A 22,380-nucleotide genomic window follows, 5' to 3' on the forward strand; every position below is an offset into this window, starting at 1 on the left:
GCTCTTGCCAACCTAGCAGTTCGAAAGCACGTCAAAGTGCAAGTAGATAAATAGGTACCGCTACAGCGGGAAGGTTAACGGCGTTTCCGTGTGCTGCTCTGGTTCACCAGCTGTATGCCAGCTCCCTCGGCCAATAACGTGAGATGAGCATTGCAACCCCAGAGTCAGTCACGACTGAACCTAATGGTCAGGGGTCCTTTTACCTTTACCTTTACAATCTTGAAACATCTTATCATCTTATGCATTTTGTGTAGACTGGGACCTAGGAGTTGGGCATGGAGTTTTAATGTCATGTATCATCATGGCTTTCCTATCTTTTCATCCCTCAACACGGCTACCTCCCTTTTCACTCAATCTCTACAGCTTCCATTTGCAGGTCCAGGTGCAGTGAAGCTGTGGGTCGTGTGGCCAAGGGATTATAAAGTTGCAATGAACACAGAACAATCACTCAGGATTTAAGCAAGTCCCAACTTTATTGATTACAGGTGTTAGCAAGTTTTTGCGCAGGCATTGGGCGTGTATCCTGAATCAATCAACCTGCCTGCTGGTTGAGTATTTGGCAGGGTTAAGGTTAAGGATTGCCCTATGTCAAATTGGGGCAACCCCCTGAGATTACCAGGGAGGGGGATTAAAAGGAAACCCTGATTCCTTGGGCTGGGGAGGGCCCTAACGCCTCATCCACCTAGACTAAGAATCCAACCCATTGTCTTATCCGCCGTCAAGTTGTGGCAGCTGCTATAAGGTAGGCTGAAACCCCAGATAGGCTCCATTTGTCTGAAGGCAAATTGCTCCCAGGCCCCAAATATGATGACCAAAAACTTCCATAGCAATGTCTTATGCAGGGTCGCTTACCCTCAGGCAGACCTAAAATATTAAGAGTAGGAAGAGAGGGAATCCAATGACAGCTGAGGCTGATGCGTGAATGGCTTTTATAGCAGACCAAAGGGAATAACTTTCCCCTTAGATCCACTTCCCAAACTGCACCCCCTAGCTCACCTGTGATTGGCTGAGCCCCAGCAGCCAGCGCAGGCAGTGGAGGAGGAAGTGAGGTCCTCCCCCAGACATGCTAAAGCCAGGAGACCATCTTGAACTGCCATGGCCAGTTCATCTTTTTCTCCATTTCTTATAACATCTTTGCAGCAGCAGCCTTTGTGCAAAGCAATTTCCTGATGAAAGTATTAATTTTACATAGGTTACACTTGTTTCATTTAATGTCAATGTGAGAGGAAGGTTGGATGTATGCAAAAATACATCCTAAATGTCACAGTGGCCTGGGTGGGCTACTTCAGAGTAACGACTCCACACGGCTCTGCATTTTATCTTTTTATTGGTGCTGCGTATTTACAGTGCTAAAGGCAGTACTATTTACAGAGACACATCTTATCCGCTTGAGTCAGAACCTCCGAATGGCGTTTGGCGCGTTTTTCTCCAACATAACAACTTGGGGAGACCCAGCCTCTTCCCCCTACGTTTTCTGCGCAATTCCAGAGTTGGGGGAATGGGTCTGCCCCCCTAGCTTCCCTCTTCCTGTCCCACCTGGGACGATGGCTCCGCTACCCTGCCTGAGCCTCGGACACCACTTCCTGCTTCCCCACTTGAGTCGGAACTCTCCCTGCATTCCCCTGCGCTCGGGGATGGGCTGGAACTCAGGAGGGGAGGGACTTTGCGATATCCCCTGTCCCTCACACTAAATGCTACAATTTTCCTGCTAAATAAGAAGATGTCACTTATTCCAAGTGAGATCTGGTGCCCATTTGAAGCATAATTTTAATTCAGCACATTTTAAATATATTTGAGGTCTTTATAGAATGCCACTTGTTCACACTTGTCTTTACTCTACACCGGGGACCAAGGGATTTTCTTCTGTTTCTGCTTTACTTGGCAGAAAATTATCAGATTACTGCATTCTAAAAGGATCTTGTCACCGTCTGACCATTTGACTCCCATTTTTGGGGGCAGATATATGACTAATAGGAAATCTAGTGTTAAAAATTAATTAATCAGTAACATGTTTAATCAGCAGCACATTCTTTTTCCTGCACCCCAGAATAAGAAAGCATTCATTAAGACTTAATTTGAAAGTAATTAAATGTTTGTTGAGGTTGTAATTTAAACTTTATTTTATCAGCTGGAAGCAAAAATAACTGAAGTGCTTTTCAAGGTTATTCCTAATGGAATATGTATGGCTAAAGGTAGGAGAAGGCTGGTAGTGATTTCTGGTGTATCTGTATTGATGATGTTACCCTCAGCAGATAAACAACAAGGTCAAGCTGCTTCATTAAAATGATACAGTTTTTAAGAAAGACCCTAGACTCATTTCAACAAAAGCCAGTGAGAAGAGGATAGTCCTGTTGATTTAGACCCCAAATTGCAAACCCAACATACAGTATGAGACTTTTCTAAGTCTTGCACTTCCAGTGTGGAGGCCAAGCCAACTGCACTGCCAGCCTGATCAATGTTGGCCTTAGAACAGGGGTGTCAAACTCAAATTCATCGGGGGCCGCATCAGCAGTTTGGTCACCCTCAAAGGGCCGGTTGTATCTGTAGGACTATGTGTCCACTCTTTATTATCATAAATTATTGTCACTGCATTCAATTATTACTGTTTTTTGTAATAATGTAAGTAATAACTAGCTCTGAAAGCAGAAACATAGTCAGAATAATGGCAAGTAGATATTCAAATGTACAATTATTGTACAATTTATTGAAAAATGATTTTTGGTAACTGCACTGGGTGGTGGAGGCTCGCTAGGGTTTCATGCAGGACCTTTGCAGAGCTACTAGTACCTGGAGATGCTGGGGTCCTTCTGCATGCAGAACAGATGTTCTGCCAGTGAGCCACCACCCTTCACCAAAGGGACTGGCTGAGGTTGACTCACTGGAGCTGCTCTCCTGGTTCCAGGGTTTAAGGGCCAGAAGTATAAAGCAGCATCCTATGTTTCTGAGGAGAGGGAGAGGGAGGGGAGGGGAGGGGAGGGGAGGAAGGAAGGAAGGAAGGAAGAAAAGAGGGAGTGGGAGGGAGAGAGGAAGGAAGGAAAGAGGGGAGAGAAAGAAGAGTAGGAAATAAGGAAGGGAATAAAGAAGGAAAGAAAAAGAAAGAAGGAGAGAAGACGGAAAGGGAGAAAGAAGGAAGGAAGTAGAGGGAAAGAAAGAATAAGAATGAGGGAGAGGAAGAAAGATGGGAAGGACGGAAGGAAGGAAGGAAGGAAGGAAGGAAGGAAGGAAAGAGGGAGCAGGAGGGAGAGAGGAAGGAAAGAGGTGAGAGAAAGAAGAGTAGGAAAGAAGGAATAAAGAAGGAAAGAAAAAGAAAGAGGGAGAGAAGACAGAGATAAAGAAGGAAGGAAGGAGAGGGAAAGAAAGAATAAGAACGAGAGAGAGGAAGAAAGAAAGGGAAGGGGGGGGTCGCCGCCTTGATTCAGCGCCAGAAAAGAGTGCGAATGGACCCCCCCCCGCCCCCAGCTGTTTGTCGGCGCTTTGTCAGCGCAGCGCTTCAGCAGCAAGGTCCCGCTGGCTGGGGTGCTCGGCGGGCCACATGATGAGGTCTGGCGGGCCGGATTTGGCCCCCGGGCCTTGTGTTTGACACCCATGCCTTAGAATAATCAAGTTATAACTTGCCTGCTATACTGGATCTCCCACCTGCCCTTCAGCAGATCAGGAGATTTATCAGTAAATGGCACAATCCCTCACTGAAAAAGGGAGTCCAGGCTCCCCAGACAGACTTCTTTTGTAGAGTCTAGTCACCAGCTTTTCAAGATGTTCCTTGTTTACTGTATGGAAGCTGTATCACTCAGCTCCTAGGATCTGTCACTTAGAGCCAACTGAGAACACACACTTCTCAGTTTAAAAATTAGAACTTTTCCAAAAGTTCTCAAAGAAGTCTAAATTCTTCAGCAGCAATGACAGTGAAATTCACATCAAAGCCCTTCGGCTGCAGGATTCGAAGGTCTCAACATGCCCTAGGAAGGTGTTTCTTTGCATCTCGACCATCCTATGCCCTCTATTAAGTGATCTTCTGCTTCTCACTGTCAGGCACTGATATTCTAAGGTTTGTGATTTATGAACCTTCTCCCAACTCTAAGAATAGATCCTGCTTTCACATTCTGAAGTAAAGCAACATACATTCCATAGTATCCACCTGTTCAAAAGGAGACTTGCAGGTGTATCTTCTAAATGTCCTTTCCTGAAGCAATCTACTTTCAAACGTATATATTAAGTGGTTAATAACATAGGAGAAGAATCATGTGTAGACCAAGATGAGTCTTTGTACATTTCTGGGTTGTTGTTTTTTTGAAGAAAAGTTTTTGTGTCTCGTTCAATTTCCAAACATTCACAATGCTTGCCTACCTAACTCTCAGTCACAGCTGTGTAAACAGCTTTATGTTTTTTAAAAAGTTCTGGGCACATAATGGGAGGAAGAACTGAAATATCAAGTACAAAATAGGATTAAATAGTCACAAAGCGTTTCAAATTCCAGAGGAGTAACCTTGCCAGTCTGTTGCAGCAAAACCAACAGTCACACCCACACTGATTAGATTCTGTATTAATTTGTACTCTACACAGTACAGCTATCTCATCCAATACCTAAATGCTTTGAGCTATGTTTGGGGGGGCCCTCTTTGTTATTTTTGTACTTTTTGTTAATAAATCAATAAGAAATAATCATCTGTCTGTTCAGAGTACATATATTCACCCATTTAAATGACTTTTTTAATTCATCTGATTAAAGATTCAGGTAGATAGCCGTGTTGGTCTGATGCAGTCGAAAAAAATAAAATAAGTTGTCCAGTAGCACCTTAGAGACCATCTAAGTTTGTTCTTGGTATAAGCTTTCGTGTGCATGCACACTTCTTCACATGAAAGCTTATACCAAGAACAAACTTAGTTGGTCTCTAAGGTGCTACTGGACAATTTTTTTATATATTTCATCTGATTAATTAAGTGGGATCTGGCCCACGGAAGGTTGTATCACAATAAATTTGTTAGGTGCCCCTAGACCCTGTTGATTTTGCAACAAGGAGTTTGTTTCTCATTCCTCTTGGGCTGGTTTTTGGCTTTCCTTTCCTTGGAAAGTGTTGTGGTTTAAAGAGTGGGAAGGAAGGGTTTGGATAGTTTTTTGCTTTTCAAGATTCTGGCTCTAGTTCACCTCAGCATATGGCCTGTGTCCAATGAAAATGTGTACTATGGTGGCTAAGGTACTGAGCCTCCTCTCACCTTGGGAGAACCAATTTACTTCAGCTAGATATCTGTGACACATTATAGTCTTCGTTTGGTTCTTATTGGGCTGAGGAATACCACAAAACCACTGTACTTCATGAAATTCAGAACATTATAGAAAACTGTAATTATCTGATGAGGAGAGACCACAGACTAGACTAACAAAGATAAAATAGCACTCAGCTGGGTGTTTCCCCCATAGCACACATTGACCTTGGCAAAATATCAAAGAGAAATCAGTGTGTTGGTGTGCTAAATTTGAATAGCTCTCTATGACTGTTTGTTTGTGTCCTCTGACGCAAACATGCATTCTTCTGAAGAGAGAAAAGAAAAACATTAAGTGTTTGGTAACAACTGCATGTTAACATTGCATGTTATATACAGGTGAAACTCGGAAAATTAGAATATCCTCGAAAAGTTCAGTAATGCAACTTTATTATTATTTTTTTATTTTAATTTATACAAATGCTTTCTTTTGGAAAGTCCACAGTAATAAAACCAATAGTTACAATAATACAAAAATAAACATTGCTATTACATTTCATTAATTAGATTCCATTTATAATTGACCCGCCTAACGACAAATAATTACAATTACAACAAATAAAGGCTTGACATATCTTGCTTTGCATGTCATGCATCTATCTCATATATTGGTTTCACCTTTTAAGTTGCATTACTGAAATAAATGCACTTTTCAATGATATTCTAATTTTTCGAGTTTCACCTGTATATCCTGCTTAAACAACTATCTTATTCATCATAACTGTAGAATATTTTGAGCACAATAAGCAGATTACGATTTCCAGTTGCACCTCTCCTCAATCTGCACATGGCTTAACGCCTTCATGTGTGTATCTTATAATTTACAACTGTGAGGAAGTCTTGCTCTGTGTTATTCAGATTAACATGCTTTACAATTCTCACTAAAAAGCAAATAAGCAATATGAAGAAGGTGTGTGTACAAGCTTCTAGGAAAAATAGGGTCAATAATTGTCACAGATGGGGTGTTGGCTACTCCCGAGTAAGCACTCCACACATCCTCTGGATTTTCATAGTTTTATTGTGCATGCTATATACAGTGGTGAGATGTCTCAAATCATGTCTGCTCTGCATGGGGCAGAAGCCCACAATGGCGTCTCGTGGGCTCTGACCCCCCTTTTAAGACTCCAAACGCCCCTCCTCCTTGCTCTATGGGTCCTCCGTGGTCCCAAACCAGGCTCCTGAGGTGCCGTTCCCTCTCCTCCCTCCTTTCCAGCCCCTGCTGAAGCTAGCTCCTCCCCTGCTTCCCTGCTACCAACCTGGAGCTGAGCCACCAGGACTCTGCAGAGCCCTGGACCCGTCTTAACCCTTCCTGTTCCTGATTTGAACTCCCAGACTTGCTGCTGCTCTCCCATCTGATGGAAGTAAGCAGAGTGGGCTGCTCTCTGCAAGCCCTCTCTCTTACATCCACCCCCCCTCCAGGCTCCCCCCCCCCCCTTTCTGAGGCCTGGTTTGCCTGGTCTGATGTCTGTAAAGAGGGCTGGAAGCCTGACAGGTCTTCCTCCTCTGTAGTGTGTGTAAAATCCTGTTCCCAGTCGGTGCTGGGTGGCTGGTCCGTGTAGTTCCTTCCGTTGTCATCCTCCTCCTCCCTCTGGAAAATTGCTTCCGATTCCCGGAGGGCTCCTTGGGTCTGCGTCTCCCCTGCTCCCCACCTGGGATCGCCCTCCCCCTCTGTGTTCCCTGTGCTACTGACGTGTGGTGGTTTGGGTCTGTGGGAGAAAGGAGCGTGCAGTTCCAGTGTGCGGTCCTCCCCTTGCATGGTGTGCGTGGTTGCCTCCGCGTTTTGGGAAGCAGGAGTGCCCTGCCTGGCCATCAGACATTTTAACCCCCCCTCCCCCCACCGGGAGCCCGGGCTCGCTGTGGCACTGTAGACCTCCTCCTCTTCCTTTCTTTCTGGAACCTCTTGGCTGCCTTCTCCCTCCACCCTTCTGTCTAGTGTCTTTTGTGTGATTTCCTCCCCCTCCCTCCTGTCAGCGTCTTGTGTTGGATGTGTGTCACGTCCTCTGAACCTTGGGCTTTCCCTAAAGTGTGAGAGCAAAGACCTGTGACCCACGGGATGGACCTTTCTCGCTGTAGGTACTTCCCCCCTGAAGGTGACAGGGTTGATCTGTGTCAGAACCTTGAAGGGCCCCAGCCTTCTGGGTGCCAGCTTCTTCCCCCTTCCCCCCATGGGAAGGCCTTCTGACCACAGCCAGACCCTGTCCCCTCCGTGGAAGACCTTCTCCAGTCCCCCGTGATGGTCTGCCCCCTCCTTGTAAGCCTCATTGCTCCTTGCCACGTCTCCATCCAGTTGTTGGTGTACTGTCTCCCTCCTCTCACCCCATGCCTCAATAGGTGGTCCCCCAATCTCCCCCTCCCCCTGCTCTGGGAAGGCTCTGGGGTTTCGCCCAAGACTGGCCTTACTGGGTGTGAGCCTCGTGAAGACATGTACTGCATGCCCCTCCGTGGGGTTGTCATGATATTGCCTGAGAATCTTCCCTCTGAGGGAGTCCTGGGGCATATACCGGGCATCATTGCTAAAGAGTAACCCCTCTTTCTCTGCAAGCCCTTCCCCTGCCCCTTCTCCCTCCCTCAAGTCCCTCCGTATGTTCTGGGTAAAAGTGTCCTCTTTGGTGAGTTGGCTCAGTTTCTCTTCCTGCATCCCCGCCTCGGCGTCGTTCCATCCGCCTGGGGAGCTGATGTGGTGCGATCCTGAGGATTCTCCTTCTTTCCTGCAGTGCTCCTTGCCGTCTGCATCTCCAAAGGTGAGATCTCCCCGGCGCTGGCTGCCCACAGGGTCATTGTCCATTAAGTCCAAAGCTAGCACTTCTGCGTGCTTGTTCACTGTCATCTTCCGAGAGGGGGTCTGTTGCGTGACCTCACCCTCCTGCAATTCCCTGCCGTCTATGGCCGAGACGCTCATGGGAAGCTTCCTTGGGAAAAGGGGAATCTGATTCTGCCTAGCAAAGTCCACCGATAGGCAATCATTGCTGCTGCCCCTGCAGAGAAGCCCGACTGTCTCCTGGGTCTGGCCTCTTGGCAGCTGCAGACTTACTTCCATCTCTTTGTCGTGCTGTGGGGTGTTACAGGAGGGCTCAGTTGTTGGTGCTCTGCCTGGCCCCTCCCCTCCTGATCTGGCATCCAGGCTTGTGTCTGTGCCTGCCTGCTCTCGCCATTCCTTCCTCTGGGGGCAGTGTTCCACCCAGTGGCTGGGTGCATTGTAAAGGCATCTCCCGCCTTTCTCTTCCCTCTGTTTTCCCACGTCAGCGTTTGAAAGTACCCGCGCGCGGGCTTTGTCCCTCTGCATCACATCTGGCTGGAGGGGTCTGTGCTGAGCTGTAGCTGCCTTCCAGGGACTGTATGGGAGCTTGTGGCCGCTGCCTTTCCCCTCCGTCTGTCCCCGCTGCCCGGACTCGCCTCTCAGCCTCCTGCACTTCCACGCCACCATGCCTCTCAGCCTTAGAGCCAGCTTGTGCTGAGGGTCGCCCTACAAAGTGCTGGCCCGTCCCGAGTGTCCTCTCTGCTTGTCCAGCCTCCACTCCTCCGGCTTGGCTGTGTTCAGAGCTGCTCGGTTCACTAAGCCTGGCTTCCCCTGTGCCCGGGTGCCTACCTGGTGCTTGAGCCGTTCCATAGTTGCAGGGTGCTGGCTGCAGCTTGCTCTCTGCTACACCCCTCACGCATGCCAATCCTCCCTTGGCATCTCTCTCTTCTGCTTTAGATGCTGCCAACTTCATGCCGGCTGCTACATTTGCAGCCCTCTTCCCTCGGGGTAGCCATCAAAAGATTGTGGGCTTGCTGTCACAGATGGGGTGTTGGCTACTCCCGAGTAAGCACTCCACACATCCTCTGGATTTTCATAGTTTTATTGTGCATGCTATATACAGTGGTGAGATGTCTCAAATCATGTCTGCTCTGCATGGGGCAGAAGCCCACAATGGCGTCTCGTGGGCTCTGACCCCCCTTTTAAGACTCCAAACGCCCCTCCTCCTTGCTCTATGGGTCCTCCGTGGTCCCAAACCAGGCTCCTGAGGTGCCGTTCCCTCTCCTCCCTCCTTTCCAGCCCCTGCTGAAGCTAGCTCCTCCCCTGCTTCCCTGCTACCAACCTGGAGCTGAGCCACCAGGACTCTGCAGAGCCCTGGACCCGTCTTAACCCTTCCTGTTCCTGATTTGAACTCCCAGACTTGCTGCTGCTCTCCCATCTGATGGAAGTAAGCAGAGTGGGCTGCTCTCTGCAAGCCCTCTCTCTTACAATAATCTTCCAATATGTGGGTTCAATGGTGTTTAATGGTCTAATGGCAAAATGGTATAATCTTATCTGTTGTATCTTTTCTTCTTGAGGATAGTATGTCAGCAATGTATTATAAGGACTGGGGACATGAATATTATTGCGTCAAATCTCATGGATATTAATTAGAGAAGTTTAAGGGCATAACTGTGATATTTCTCTGTCTGTATAATCATAGCACCAACATTACCCACAGTTCTCTCTAACCAGGGTTTCCTCTTCATCAAGATTTGAAATCAGGCAATGAAATCATTTTGCATATCCTGATGAATAGGGAACCTGGTTGGCATCTGCTAAGAGTGACTAATGTAAATGCAGATGCAGCCACAAATAAGGCTTGCAGGAAAAAATGAGAGAGGAAATTCACACAAAGAAATGGGAGGGACTGGGGTGAGAGAGTACAATCCCACAGCCTGGTTCTGAACTCTGAACCATGGTTAAGAGAGAGCCCATGGAAACCACCAAATATTACATGAGAAGTGGCAAGACTATATCATTTATTTCTGAATTTGCTTTTGCTGTATGACATTGTATCTTTCACCATTTGTTTTTAGATTTACCGGTAGATACGAAAGAAATGGCAGATGAAAAGAAGGAATGCTACTACAATCTAAATGATGCAAATTTTTGCGATAATGTACTAACATCCAATGTTACGAAACAAGAATGCTGCTGTACTTTGGGTGCCGGCTGGGGTGATAACTGTGAAATATTCCCATGTCCTGTGCTTGGAAGTCGTAAGTGATCATTTCCCATTCACTGGTAGTTGCTATTCATAACATCATAATGTGGATCAGTAGCTTTTGCCTGTTTTTTTCAGAAGTAAATCCCACTTTTCTAAGTGGGACTTTCTCCCAAGTAAATGGGAGAACTGCAATCTTAGATTCTAGTCCTTTATGCAAGCCATGTTGGACTTAATCCTCATTGGATTCATTGGCACTTTTGAATAAGCAAGCATAGAGTTGAGCTATTAGTTATAAAGGAGTGTGTTCTGCTTTCCTATTTCATTTGGCATCAAAGAATATGTCTACAGTGGATTCATTCAGTTCCTTTGTACAATAAGCCCGCAATTTATACATTCCAAAGATCGCACCTAAAGCCAAAATTGTGTATAGTCAGAACACATTGAATTCAATGGTGGGTGGGATTGCCAAAGTCATTTTTCCTGGCACTCCACCCCTTTCTGAATGTGCACAAATTGGATGCTCATAATTTGCAGGTTTACTGTATTACACAGGGAGTTAAAGTTTCCTGTTAGATTTCTTTGCTTCAGTGTTCACTTATCTGGACATCAATAATCAGGATTTCTACTCAAGATATGGTTACAGGTAGGTAGCCGTGTTGGTCTGCTGTTGAAACAAAATAAAAATAAAATAGAAAAATTCCTTCCAGTAGCACCTTAGAGACCAACTAAGTTTGTCATTGGTATGAGCTTTCGTGTGCATGCATACGAAAGCTCATACCAATGACAAACATTAGTTGGTCTCTAAGGTGCTACTGGAAGGAATTTTTCTATTTTATTTTTATTTTGTTTCAAGATATGCTTTAAGTTCCCTACTTTATCGTTATATTTATATGATGCCTCTGTTTGTTTGGGGCACCACTTTTTAGCCAACAGAACCACAAAAATTCTGCATGCATCTTTTAAGAAGAATCTTTTCATAGTTGCTCTGGAACAGGGTCCGCAAACTAAGACCCGGGGGGCCGGATGCGGCCCAATCACCATCTAAATCTGGCCCGCGGACGGTCCGGAAATCAGCATGTTTTTACTTTGAGTAGAATGTGTCCTTTTATTTAAAATGCACCTCTGGGTTATTTATGGGGCCTGCCTGGTGTTTTTACATGAGTAGAATGTGTCCTTTTATTTAAAATGCATCTCTGGGTTATTTGTGGGGCATAGGAATTCGTTCATTTTTTCCCCAAAATATAGTCGGGCCCCCCACAAGGTCTGAGGGACAGTGGACCGGCCCCCTGCTGAAAAAGTTTGCTGACCCCTGCTCTGGAACATCTACCAGTCTTATGAGCCATGGCCATAGCTGAATATCACTGTCCATTTTATTTCTAAAAGTTTGTAATATGAGAAAGGAAAACTTATAAAATGAGAAATCATGCATTAGAACATGAGAGTGCTCTTTTAAGATACTGAATCTGTTGTGTTTCACACTGTAATGCGCAAATACATTTCTAATTGGATTCTCGGTTTATCTTCCTGCTAGCTGAGTTTACTGAGCTGTGCCCTGAAGGGAAAGGGTACATACCCTCTGAAGATTTATCTTATGGAGCTGTTTCGCAGAACTACAAAGGTCAGCTCCAGTTATACAGATTTGAATTATATATTAGTGTTTCAACATTCCTAAAAGATACCAGTGCTCATTTAAAGTCTGTTTTGGTGTAGCAGTCTGCCAAATGTTTATGAGGTTTGTTTGGTTGGTTGGTTTTTACGAAAATTTGCTCCTTTGGGTGGGGATAGGTGGAACCACCTACAATCGATTTCTACATTGCACTTCGTCACTTTCTATTTATGACCATTGCTTCCTTTCACTGCTGCAAATTCATTTTGTATTTGAAAGGGTTTCTTCACTGTGTGATACCAGCTGGCTAGAGATCAGACAGGGAACCCAATGCCATCATGGTTGGCATATAGCCAGTCAGACTGGGCTGCTGGTGGGCAATTGAAGCCTTCCTATTTCCTTCTTCCTGAATGGGAAGGGCTGTACCGTCAGTAGGTAGAGCACATGCTTTGCATTCAAAAGGGTTCAATCCCCAGCATATCCAGGAAGAGATGGGAGAGACCCCTGCCTGAAAATCTGCCTGAAAACTGAAAGTCAGTGTAGACGATACTGAGACAGATGGTTCAGTTGTTCTGGCTTGGTATAAGGCAGCTTCCTCATCTGAACCTTAAATAACTTTTCAAAAATGCTTTGAAAAGAGCATATACTGGGGGGGGGGGCGTTGACCTCTGACTTTAATGAGATTTAGGAGTGGGCTCCCAAAGATGCAAATGATGTAACAACAGCAGCTGAAAGCTAGGTGTTAGGCTACAGTTGTAGAGGATTCCTATGAAAGGCAGTGGGCGTTGGACCTTGCTATAGATGACTTGTAGGTTAACAAATGTTCTGGCATCCTCATCCTAAACCAGGCTTCCTCAAACTCAGCCCTCCAGATGTTTTGAGACTACAATTCCCATCATCCCTGATCACTGGCCCTGCTAGCTAGGGATCATGGGAGTTGTAGGCCAAAAACATCTGGAGGGCCAAGTTTGAGGAAGCCTGTCCTAAACTGTAACAGCAGCACAATCCTGTGCATGACTACTTGGAAGTAAGTCCCTTTGAGTTCAGTGAGACCTACTTCTAGATAAGTGTTTTTAGGATTGCAGTCGCCTAAGTCTGTAGTCCAGTACACACTTACCTAGAGTAAGTCTCATAGAATTCAAAGAAACTGAACTCCTTGTTCCGTGGAATAGGTGATTACACTTATAGCAGCAACCTATTCATGTCTAGTCAGAAGTATCTGCCTGCAACTCCCATATAATAAGACTAAAAGGTTTGTGATAGCTTGTGATGCGGTGCTGGTTTGGTGCTGCTGAAAATTTATTTTAAATTCTGATGATATGAACAGGCCAACCTTCCACTGCTCCAGCTGGAACCAGTTTGGACAGTTTAATCAGGTCATCCAGAAATTCCATTCCTGTTTTCCTTTTAGTTTTCACCTGCATTTCTTTATTTGCATGAGTATCTTTGGTTCTCTTTAGAATTCTCCATTTCCCCTTTCAGCTATACAGTATCATTCAACTTCAGCTAGCCTGAACCAGCCTTCAGATATATGTTCTTTTTAAAAGTCCTTATTTTGGTAGTGTGGGTGTCAAGTTTTCATATAATTTCTTTTCTTTAAAAGCTGCTCCATTTCTGGAAGAGTGGCTGCAAAAATATTTATATAGCCAATTCATCCTTTCTGGAGCAGTCAGTATATTAGGATTTTTACCTTTTAGAGCTGTTCAGCAGATACAAAACATTCCTTTCTTGGCATAACATCTATTGTTGCCATGATATAAATGGAGAACAATTCCATTCAGAGCAATGGGCTCACACCTGAGTGATTTGACCCAGTTTGTATTTGCCTTGAGTGACCCTAGCCTGATTTTGAGGAAATAGTACAATAAATACATGGGGAAAGAAACAAGGCTAGGAAAAGAAACAAATTCCAAATCCAGCAAAAAAGGGATATGAAATAATTCATAAAAACTAAAGTTTTATGTGCCAAAAGTATATTTTTCTATAAAATGTGATTTAAACCACTAGTATTCATTTTGCATGCTGTCTGCTAAGTATGAGCTTTCTTTTGTGAAGGGCATTTCAGCTGCAGAGCAATTTTCTCTTAAGTTTGTGGAAATGTCTGTCTGTCAGTTTAAGTTATGTCAAGAAGCCCCCAGATACCAAAGTGATAAGTACCTTCAGAACTCTGTGCAGCAAAATTTATAGTTATGCCTGTGTGGAGGAAGCCACCATCGCTGGAGTCTCCAGAGCAGGCGCCAAAAACAAATCGTTAATTCTCAGCAGGATTTTAAATCAGACACAACACAGGAGCAAGAAAAGGGGGCACAAAATCAGGGTGTTCCCTAAGCCAATATAAGCAGAGAGCATGGAAGCAGTTACAGAGGGTAAAGGTATGGTGAAGTACTTGACGAAGGCAGCCCTCCTTGGAGAACTAACTCCAGAGAAGTCACATTGGCATCAGCAACAATACTCTTGAAAAGCAGATTTTGTGTGCAGTCTCAAGGTGACAGTTAAAGCAGAGCATGCTCAGACTAGTTAAGTGTGATTAGTTTACACTAGCTAAATAAATAGCAATGCACCTGATGTTGTACGAAAAGATGTACATATGCTGATGGCAGCCGCAGTTTTACGTTAGCCCAAGCCATGAGCACTAACCGGGGGGGAATCTGTTGTATCACTGATGCTAAACATTCTCTCAATATTTGGCACAAACCTATACAACCTATAGCTGCAACTGTAAATCTGAAAATACACAAAAGATCAGGAAATGGTTATTGCGTGATAAAGTGAAGGCACAGTCATTGTTGTTGTTAAAACTTGAAATCCGAAGACAGTTCACAATATATCAAAATATTGTGTACTTCCATATAGGGTTCAGCACTGCTCTGAAATTCAAGCCATGTTTACCAAAGCTATTTTTTATTTTTAAAAATCACATGCTTGAGTAAGCACCAAAGCTACCCCTTCTGCAGAGCCATCTGAATTGGAGCTGCTTATGATTTAATAGTTCATACTCATAAGTTAGCTGTTAAATGTATTTCCTATGTACCCTCTCAATGGGCTTAAAATACAGTCTGCTCATCTGTGAGGGTTCCTGATTTTTAGCCCTTTTCCCTTGACTGCCCCTTCCATGCCTGCTCCACTAAGTCTGCCTGGCATTCAAGCATGGGATGTAATGTTAAAATAGGGTATATGCACATAGATTCCAGGGGCAGGATTGTGCAATGCCATACCCAGATTGTGTGTAAACTTCTAGTGAATTGGGCAAGAGTTCAGGTCCTCTTCCAAATCTTCCTCTGGAACGATCTATTGTAGCCCATGATTTTCTTTTTAACAATGCAGCTTACCCTGACTGGTTAGCAATACAGTGGTACCTCGGTTTACAAACACAATTGGTTCTGGAAGTCTGTATTTAACCTGAAGTGTACTTAACCTGAAGCGAACTTTCCCATTGAAAGTAATGGAAAGTGGATTAATCCGTTCCAGACAGGTCCGCGGAGTACTTAAACTGGAAATACTCAAACCGAGGTGTACTTAAACCGAGGTATGACTGTAGTTCAAAGAGGGATTGTGCCTTCCAGATCGTTTTTTTTCCTTGAAGAAAATGCAGTTTATCCCAGCAGTAGCTTTACTCCCTGCTACGCCTCTAGTTAAATATTTTGGCTGATAAATGGTAGAATCAAATGGTAGAATCAGAGTTTTCTCCATTCTTCATGACTGCAAACTCTCTTTTTATTCCTCTGTGATGTGCCTATCCTGGCAAGATAGACTAAAAATCATATTCAGCTGAAACGGCCATGAAGGACTTCCAACTTATTCCTTCCATTATCATTTTTCCACAGATGCTGATGAATGTCAGCTCTTTGGGCAAGAAATATGTAAGAACGGCTTCTGTTTAAACACACAGCCAGGCTATGAGTGTTACTGCAAACAAGGCACATACTATGATCCTGTAAAACTCCAGTGCTTTGGTAAGTATACATAGAATCATAGAATCATAGAGTTGGAAGAGACCACAAGGGCCATCCAGTCCAACCCCCTGCCAAGCAGGAAACACCATCAAAGCATTCCTGACATATGCCTGTCAAGCCTCTGCTTAAAGACCTCCAAAGAAGGAGACTCCACCACACTCCTTGGCAACAAATTCCAGTGTCGAACAGCTCTTACTGTCAGGAAGTTCTTCCTAATGTCTAGGTGAAATCTTCTTTCTTGTATTTGAATCCATTGCTCCGTGTCCGCTTCTCTAGAGCAGCAGAAAACAACCTTTCACCCTCCTCTATATGACATCCTTTTATATATTTGAACATGGCTATCATATCACCCCTTAACCTTCTCTTCTCCAGGCTAAACCTACCCAGCTCCCTAAGCCGTTCCTCATAAGGCATTGTTTCCAGGCCTTTGACCATTTTGGTTGCCCTCCTCTGGACACGTTCCAGCTTGTCAGTATCCTTTTTGAACTGTGGTGCCCAGAACTGGACACAGTACTCCAGGTGAGGTCTGACCAGAGCAGAATAGTGGTACTATTACTTCCCTTGATCTAGACGCTATACTCCTATTGATGCAGCCCAGAATTGCATTGGCTTACCGTGTCCCCATACTCTTTACATTTGCCAACCAGCACTGGGGAATGAGATTTTAATTCTTGGCTGCTCTTACAAATTATTCACACATGAAAGCTGGCTGATTCTATTTTCTCCATGTAATCCTTCGAAACAGTGCCTGAGTACTTTGTGTATTGGACTGTATATGACTAGGAGCAATTTGCTTGATTGCAGTGGCTGGAAGGAATGTAGTTGTGGTTGCAGAAATTGCTTCTGGCTTCATATCTGGGTGCAATCCAGTTCACATTGATGTTTCTCATTTAGATGTTTCTCCTCTCTCCAATTGCTTGTTCCTTTATTTTCATATAGTGCCACTAGTGTTTGTGGCACTTTATGGTGTCTGCCCCCAAAAGCATACAAGCTAAAATTTGATACAGAAGAAAAGGAGGGAGGTGGAATCAGGAGCAAAGAGCAAAACAATGTGTGATTGCTTCAGTTGCAAGTTTAGCAGGGTGAATTACCCTGTGGCATAGGAACTAGAAAGTTATGTCATAGGCTTCATGGAGAAGGTAAAGTTTGAGGAGGGCTTTGAAGGCAGTAAAAAGGTGGTGGCATGTCAGTGTACTAGAAAGCAGTTCCAGGCATGCAGTGCAGAAAGCAGGGACTTACAACCCATTTCCTCTCAACAGCTCCCAAAGAAATTCATTTTATTTTGTTACTACATTTATATCCCACCTTTCTTCCATCATGGAATCAAAAGTGGTGCCCATGTAGTTCCATGGCAGTCACCCATCCAGGCACTGACCAGACCCAAACCTGCATAGCTTCACCTAGGTATGGGTTTCATGTGCCTTGAGGCATTACCCTGTGAAAAAAATAAAAACTGTAACAAATTCATTAATAAACTAGAACACAATTTAAAGCTCAATTTATGTACAGTGATACCTCTGGTTAAGAACTTAATTCGTTCCGGAGGTCTGTTCTTAACCTGAAACCGTTTTTAACCTGAGGTACCACTTTAGCTAATGGGGCCTCCCGCTGCTGCCGCGCCGCTGACGGACAATTTCTGTTCTCATCCTGAGGTAAAGTTCTTAACCCGAAGTACTACTTCTGGGTTAGCTGAGTCTGTAACCCGAAGTGTCTGTAACCCAAGGTGTCTGTAACCCGAGGTACCACTGTAGTTGCAACCACTCCCTGCCTCCCAGGAATGTCTATTTTCCATGGTGTAGATTTCCCCTTCCCTTAGGCTGCTGCTCAGCAGCTGCCAAGTAGTGAGTTTCCCTGCCGTCGACTATCATATATCCACAGTCAGAAATGCAGCAGTGGCATGTGGCCTTACTTTGGTAGGTTTCTCACTGAGCCTTCTCTACACAGAGCAGAGTTGTGGAATACTGTGCTAGAAGATGCAGTGTTAGCCACTAACACAGGCTTTTTTACAGGGTTGGACAAATTTGTGGAGGAGAGGTCTATCACTGGCTGCTAGTCATAGTTGCTGTATCCTGGAGGGTCAGAAAGAATGTATCTCATGACTACCAGTTGTTGGGAAAGGACATCAGGGGAGAACTGGTGCCATCATGTGCTGCATGTACATTTCCAAGTGGGATCTGTTGGCCACTCTGGGAAACAGAATGCTGTTCTGATCCATCACAACTCATCTTACATTCTTAGCAGTGGTAGCTAGTGCCCACTGGAACTGGTAGGGGAGAAGGCAAAGAGGTCAACAGTTGGTGGAGCCAGAGCCCATGAATGCTTCCCATCCTCCTCCCTGCTTAGTTCCACAAAAGCAACCCTGAGACTGAGAAGGAGGCAGGAGACATCCAGTGCTACCCTAAGAAGGCAGGCGGGGCAGGGTCCTATTTGCCCTGATGGACCAGCCACCATTGGCTCTTAGGAAACACACAGGTCTTGTAGAGATGAGGCAGAATTTCTTGGAATACATTTTTATCCTCAGAAAATTTCTGAGATTTTTCTTTCTTTCACCCACTTAGAAGAAACTTCTAAGCAAAACTTCTCCAAATATGTGCCATTGTTTTACTTCTTTGTTTGTTTGTGGGGGCCACCATTTCACCCCTGCAATGCCCCAGGAAGACACTAGGTCCAGGACACTGTGAAGTTGCCAGCATAATTGTTGCCAGCATAATTGTTGCTTCTACCACTTGCCAGCAATATTTATTTTATTTTATTTTCTTAAAAAATACACCCTTAGGACAAACAAATGAAGGTCTGCTACTGCTCATGGTGAGCATCACCATTGAGAAGCTTTTGGGGGATTTCTCCTGCCCCTGGAAAAAAAATGATGGAATCCTTGTACCAATCCCCTAGCCAAAGTTTTTCTGGCCACAAATAGAGTAGATTTTTTTGGCAGGCCATTTGTGCACAGCTCTAAAATCTTGGCAAGAGTGCCAAGAAACTGGCAGAGTTTGAAGCAAGTTGCTAATCCTTTGGGAACTCAGCATATCCTTAGTTTCTAACTGGTTTTACATGGACATTATTCTACCTATCTGTAAATCTCTACAAGAGCTATGTATAGCCTAGCCCTCTGTTCTTTATACAGTACATGAGGACATTATTGGACTCATCTCTGGCAAATGTTTTTTGGTTTGTTTTTGCTTTTTGTTTTGTAAAAGATCCATTTGAGGAAATAGGTATTTTTAAAGCACAATTATTCTCCCCCACCAAAAAAACCCCACACACACACCCCACCAGTAGCTGATATGCAATATGGAATAGCAATTCACACTCTTGATGATCATAAATGTTCTTCCAGTCTACTGAACTGCCTACTAATTCACTTTTGCCATTTGACTGAAAATTATTCCTAGTCACGACCTTCACTTTTGCAGTTTAAACAGAAAACCATTCTGTGTGGAATAATGTAATGAAAGGAAACCACAGTAAGAGACTCAATCACCTTGGGCCCAAAGAACTTTACTTTCCTGGTGTAAAGCCATTTATTTCCTTTAAAGTTGCTTCTCTGTAAAATGAGTAGACAGGGATAGAGCTGAGAAATAGCATGTCGGTTTCTGTATTTTTGCAAAGATTGGGCAGCTTTTGATACATGTGGTGAGAAGCCTCTTGTTGTCTACAGAAAGAACATAGGTGGAGTTTGTCCAAAACCTGCTTGCCAATAGATCAGAACAACACAATCTATTGTGTTCATCAGCTTTCTAGGCTGTGTATGATTAGTGCATGAAGAAGACAAGGAAGATGTTATCTGTTTCATAGTTCCTTTCTTTGGGCTCTTGCCAATCCTGATGTAGATATATGTTAAATTTAAGAGAGAATGCACTGCAGAATCAGTTATTTTCCACAATGAAAATGCTTTATTTCCTAAACCGGATTGCAAGACACTGATAATTTGTTTGCTATGTTCTTCATTTTCATTTTTAAAAGATACGGATGAATGTCAAGACCCCAACAGTTGCATCGATGGCCAGTGCGTCAACACTGAAGGATCTTACAGCTGTTTCTGTACACACCCAATGGTTCTGGATTCCACAGAAAAGCGATGCATCAGACCAGCAGAGTCTAGTGGTATGCCTTATTACATGCATTGCAAGTGAAGAGGTTCAAGAACCAAGTAAAAAATCACAGTCAGGCAGGATTGAATAGGGTTTTCTTTAAACTGTTCTACTGATTCCTTTCTGGAAAAGGTTTGGTTCACGTCCTCCAAGCTTTTCTGATCATGAGGAAGAGCCCAAGCTATGGTTCCTCCCTACAGTAGCATTGGCCTTTTTGTTTTCTTATTTAAAACTGGGTTAAGCTTGGCATGAGGTGGAGCTTTAGTACAGGCTCCTCCTCTATGGTCTGTGGCTCTGTGCTGGGTATATTTCACCTGAAGCATCTGGAATTGGCCAGAGTCTGAGACAGGATTTAGGATAGAACAGTCACTTACGTTCTGAACTGATTTTAATTACATTGTTAGCAGGGTTTTTTTTGTGCACAACATTAGAAAAATGATCTCTTTATTTTCAGGGAAATGGAGCTCTTGCAATGTAAGTCTTGAACACAGTTGAACACTGTACAGTACTGATTTGTCTATTACAGTGCAGGCGTCGTACTGATCATGTTTCTGTGCCTTCTGCTTCAGAACAAACTGAAGAAACGGATGTCTACCAGGATCTTTGCTGGCAACATCTGAGTGATGATTTCGTTTGTAGCCGGCCTCTTGTTGGAAAGCAAACCACTTACACGGAGTGCTGTTGTTTATACGGGGAGGCGTGGGGCATGCAGTGTGCCCTGTGCCCCATGAAGGACTCAGGTAAGGCATCTCCTAGTGACTGGAGGAATATTTCATTACACATCGTTCACAGAAACTGTATTCCCCACCCCCTTTGGATCTGCCCACTTCACTGCAGGAAGGACAGGGACACAGGTGTGTGTGTGTGTGTGTGTAACATTGGTGTCTCTTGCGCTGCACCCCTTCCACACTTTGTGCCCACAAACATTCTTTGAACCTGTGAAAAGTGCTGTGGAGGTCTCTTCCAGGGAATCTGTTTCATGAGCATTCAGCCTAATTTGTAGATGATGTTGGCTGTTTAATGAATGTTTACTCTGATTTGTTTACAGGGAAGCTAGACAATTGACTGCATTCACACCACGCATTTAAAGCACATCCCTTCTCTCCCCACCTCCAAAAATCATGTGAACTGTAGTTTGTTCAGGGTGCTGGGAATTGTGGCTCTGTGAGGGGTAAACTCCAGTTCCCAGGATTCTCTAGGCGGTGCTTTAGATGTGCTTTGAATGTATGGTGCCTATATAGCCGATGTTGCATCAAAGCAGGCATTATCCCACACTTTTCTGTCTGTTTTCTTTTCACTTTCCTCATTGGAAAAGTCTGGTCTTTTGGGGGAAGTGGGTTTGTTTCACAAGAACTCCAAATCATCTTTAATTGCACAGCCAGAACTTGCCAGGGTGTGATTGACCCCCCCCCCCAAAAAGGAGAAACAGTCTGGAAGTGGCCTGAGTCACTTTGCATCTTATAGAACCCAAGCCAATGTGAGTTTATGATTCATTTCAATAGGGTACCATCCCTTCAGCATTCTGTAAAGTTACTCATTTCTGTCTCGTGGTAAAACTTTAATAAATCCATGGGAAATCCTACAAGTGAAAATGAATGATGCATTTTCTGTAATAGTATGTCAGTTTTACCATGTAAGGCTGTATTTAAAAACATGACGAACCCACAGGAGAGTGGTGGGGAACTGTCACCTTGTGGGTGGTAATATTTTCTCATATAATAAATTTTATAAATTGCTTTTGAGTTGTGACAACAAATCCATGGAGACTTACAACAAGGTGATTGGTTCTAGTGGTGTGAATATGTGAACTCACCTAACGTTGTGGTGGTTGCCAATATTTTAGCTTCTGAGAGGGAGGAGTAAAGGTAGTGTATGTAACAAAGCACATTCTCCAACACTAAATAACATAATGGTGGGATAATACAGAGATGTATAGTGATATTTTCTAAAGCGGAGGTAGTCAACATGGTGCCTACCAGATGTTGCTGGACTGCAGTTTCCATCTCCCCTGACTACTGACCATGCTGGGTGGGGCTGATTGGAGTGGGAGTCAAACAACATACAGTGAGCCACAAGTTCCCCATCCCTATCCTAGGGAATAAGCCCCACTGAACTCTGTGGGACTTAATTCTGAGTAAGCCTGCGCAGGGTTGGAATGCTAAAGCCAGATCTGTGTAAGAAATTTTTGTCCTTGGTAATATTTTCCTCTAATATTTTCTTGAAATGTTGGAAATCTTTGTGCTGGCCCATTTCTTTATAGAATGCTGATGCATTGTTGGCATAACACCATGCTTTTAAGAGAGTGCTGCAAATATTTGGCTAATACGTGGCTAACCTTTCGGCATTTTAAATAACCCCTCTGAAATCCATCTTCTGCAAACTGCCCATCGAGTTAAAACGGCAAATGTATACTGAATTTGTTTCCTGCTTTCTCTGAGTGGCTCCGTAAGGAAGAGTTTAAGGGAAGGAAGTTGTTTTCCATGGCAGATGTATAGCTGTTGTATGCCCTGCAGGGCTTCAGTATG

At 44.1% G+C, this 22,380-nt stretch overlaps 1 protein-coding gene across 7 annotated transcripts in view; it reads left to right on the top strand.

Moving 5' to 3' along the window:
• The window catches only part of LTBP1 (latent transforming growth factor beta binding protein 1), a 200,426-nt gene that overhangs the window by 158,154 nt on the left and 19,892 nt on the right, over positions 1-22,380 (top strand). For all 7 annotated transcript variants that reach the window (XM_035108252.3, XM_035108243.3, XM_035108244.3 and 4 more), the window contains 5 exons: positions 10,075-10,257; positions 11,737-11,823; positions 15,636-15,764; positions 19,728-19,868; positions 20,425-20,595. In XM_035108252.3, coding sequence (XP_034964143.2) covers positions 10,075-10,257; positions 11,737-11,823; positions 15,636-15,764; positions 19,728-19,868; positions 20,425-20,595 — 711 coding nt within the window. The remainder of the gene's footprint in view (positions 1-10,074; positions 10,258-11,736; positions 11,824-15,635; positions 15,765-19,727; positions 19,869-20,424; positions 20,596-22,380) is intronic.

Source organism: Zootoca vivipara, chromosome 3, assembly GCF_965207765.1.
Source record: "Zootoca vivipara chromosome 3, rZooViv2.hap1.1, whole genome shotgun sequence".
Classification (NCBI taxonomy): Eukaryota; Metazoa; Chordata; class Lepidosauria; order Squamata; family Lacertidae; genus Zootoca; species Zootoca vivipara.